This window comes from Emiliania huxleyi, assembly GCF_000372725.1.
Source record: "Emiliania huxleyi CCMP1516 chromosome Unknown EMIHUscaffold_2154, whole genome shotgun sequence".
Classification (NCBI taxonomy): Eukaryota; Haptophyta; order Isochrysidales; family Noelaerhabdaceae; genus Emiliania; species Emiliania huxleyi.
In genome coordinates, this window is record NW_005200456.1 from 1 (window position 1) to 2,960 (window position 2,960).

Here is a 2,960-nt window from a genome sequence, read left to right on the forward strand (position 1 = left end):
CCGGACTAAGACGGTGTGTACAGAGGTGTCTGCAGAGGTGTGTACAGAGGTGTGTACAGAAGTGTGTACAGAGGTGTGTACAGAGGTGTTCACAGAGGTGTGTACAGAAGTGTGTACAGAGGTGTGTACAGAGGTGTGTACAGAGGTGTGTACAGAAGTGTCTGCAGAGGTGTGTACAGAGGTGTTCACAGAGGTGTCTGCAGAGGTGTGTACAGAGGTGTTCACAGAAGTGTGTACAGAGGTGTTCACAGAGGTGTGTACAGAGGTGTGTACAGAGGTGTTCACAGAGGTGTGTACAGAGGTGTCTGCAGAGGTGTGTACAGAGGTGTGTACAGAGTCTCTGTCGACGTGTTTGTGGAGGTGTCGGCTCGCCTGCTTCCAGCCCGACTCGTCGAGCTCTGCGTCGAGGTCCTGCATTCAGAGTCCCTCCTCAGTCCGCGACTCGGCCTCCCTCAGAGAGCGGCCTGCTTCGCCGCGCTCCTCCATGTCGGAGTCTCGCGCATACCGCGCGTAGTCCTTGCGGAGGGTGCGGAGCAGGATGAGCGAGACGATGCCGGTGAGGAAGAGGACCTGACACGAGGCGCAGCGGAGGCCGCCGTGAGGCAACTCTTTGCTTCTCCGCCCAGCTGGGCGGAGGCGGAGGCTGGGCGGAGGCGGAGGCTGGGCGGAGGCGGAGGCTGGGCGGCGGCGGGCGGGGCTTGCGGCGCCATCATGAAGGAGTTGAAGATGGAGAACCAGTGGATCTGGTGCTCGAAGAAGTCGTAGTCGAGGTAGCGGTCGAAGCGCTTCGAGAAGGGCGTCTCCGTCTCCGTCCACTCGACAGAGTACGACAGGTCGACCTTTGCGCCCGCGTGCAGCGCGACCGGGTTCTCCGACGTCAGGTTGACTTGGATGATGCGAGGGCCTGCAGCAGGAAGAGGGACCGCCGCGTCAGGGCGTGCTCCGCGGCAGGGCCCGGCGCATTCTCCCGCCGCGAGCGCCGTTGTACGAGATCGAGAACCGCCTACACACTCAATGAGCCCGTGGGTCGGCGGCGGGCGGTGAACCGCAATCCGGCGGGCGGCAGAGCGAGAGCGCTTGTGCGTGAAGAGGAGCGCCTCGGCCTGCGACTCGTCCTCGTCGCTGTCCGAGGTGGTGAGCTCGCCCACCATCCCCCAGATGGGAAGGTCGTCGAGGTACCATTGGTACCAGTAGTGATTGTGAATCGCAAAGCTGAGCTGAGCCGCGCTCTCCTCGTCCAGCTCCATGGAGCAGACCTTGGTGTGGTCGGGCACCGGCTCGCGAAAGCGCAGCTCGAAGCCGCTCGCGATGAGGTCGTTCCCCTCCAGCACCTCACCGAGCCAGTCGTACCGGTGCTCCAGCTTCTCGACTGGAAAGCTGCTGCAAAAAGGGAGCGAGTAGAACGTGTACGTCTCCTGCGGGTTGTGGTAAGGCCCCACCTTGTTGACCCACAGATGGGTGGCCTCGCTCGTTTGGTAAAGGTGGGTATACTCATCCGCCCGAGCTAAGCAGACGAACGCAAGCGTGACGAGTCTCATGCCGGCGCTGCGCTGCTGGCCCCCCGGGCCAAAAGAAAACGCGAGCGGTTACAAAGAAACTCCCTCGCAGGACACTAGGCACGGACTGGCGCGCACTGGCACTAACACAGGTACACCACGGGCAAAAAGAATTCTCGCGCGCTCATCGCAGGCTGCTGGCTCAGACTGGCGCCCAAGCGCCAAGGGCCAAGGGTGGGCGACGCCGACGGCTAGCGCATCACACACCTCTCCTTAAAATCCCTGTGTGGTGGCGGCGTGCCGTCCTCCCATCCCTCCCTTGCCTTGTCTGTTTTCTTTCTTTCTTTCTGGCTCAGACTCCGAGACTGGCACTAGCCACTACAAAAGGCACAGCAAAAAGAAAAAGAATGGCCTCCTGGTGTCCAGTCCGAGCCTGACTGTTCTTCGCCTTCCTATCAACGCCCCCTGGTCACAGGCTCATGGTGTGCTCGCCAGGGGGGCGGCCTGCGGCCGATCCGGCGGCGAGGTAGCGCCGCATCGCATCCTCCGCCTGGAAGCTGCGGAAGACGAGCCCGTCCACGAGCGTCGCCTCGACCGGAGGGGAGGACGAGGCGGGCTCGTCCGGCCCACCACCGGGTGCGCGGCTCTCCGGGGTGCCGCACTGCCGTTTCCGGCCTGCGCCTAGGCCCAGGCGCGGCGGGAGCGCGCAGTGCCCGGGTCAGTCGCTGCGGCGCCTTGGCGGCCAGTCGCATGGCCGGTGTCGGTCACGTAGAGAACGGCTTCATCGGGCGAGAAGGCCAGACCGTTCGGCTTGACGAAGCCGTCCGCCACAACCTCCATCGCGCCAGACACGGAGTCATGCCGCCATACCCAGTCGCCCAGCACCGGGGGATCTCGCACCCCCTGCGCGGCCGCGTACGATGGGTCTGTGAACCAGACGCTGCCATCCTGCCGCACGGCGACGTCAAATGGCGAGTTCAAGGGCTGGTTGTCCGACCAGCTCGTCGCGACCTCTCTCCAGTCTGAGTTCCGGATCACAGCGCCGCTGCCGCCCCGCAACTCGCACGAATAGATGCCTGCCCGGTGCTTCCGCTCACCTGATGCGGAGCCGTTTGTGCTTGGACTCTGTCGACCACCTTCGCGCCCGAACTTCGCATGGGGTGCGCATTCATCCCACTCCTGTCCCCGCCGTCCCCGCCATCCCCACCATCCCCGCCATCCCCGCCATCCCCGCCACCCCCGCCACCCCCGCAGCCCCCGCCATCCATCCATGCTCCCAGGAAGCCAATGGTGGCGCCCGCACCATCAACGCGCGGGCGCAGAGGCTCTGGACAGTGGCTCTCCAACGGGACGAAGGCAGTCTCAAGTCCCTCTTCCCAAGTTCTCTCTTCACCCCCCCTTAATAACCCATTTTCCTCCTACAGGTCAGGGCGGTCAAGATCGTAAACATGAACATGAACGAAC

At 63.5% G+C, this 2,960-nt stretch overlaps 2 protein-coding genes across 2 annotated transcripts; both read right to left on the reverse strand.

Annotated features, from left to right (window-relative positions):
- Positions 1-716: 716 nt before the first annotated feature.
- Positions 717-1,502, reverse strand: EMIHUDRAFT_60194 (hypothetical protein; the record flags this gene model as incomplete). Its single annotated transcript, XM_005780384.1, has 2 exons — positions 717-886; positions 1,010-1,502. Coding segments are annotated over 2 exons (663 nt in total), but the record flags the coding sequence as incomplete, so codon positions are not given.
- A 675-nt stretch (positions 1,503-2,177) lies between these two features.
- On the reverse strand, positions 2,178-2,653 carry EMIHUDRAFT_254182 (hypothetical protein; the record flags this gene model as incomplete). The annotated part of the gene is made up of 2 exons (XM_005780385.1): positions 2,178-2,572; positions 2,647-2,653. The coding sequence occupies 2 exons, from the start codon at positions 2,651-2,653 to the stop codon at positions 2,178-2,180; spliced, it is 402 nt and encodes a 133-aa protein (XP_005780442.1).
- Positions 2,654-2,960: the final 307 nt, after the last annotated feature.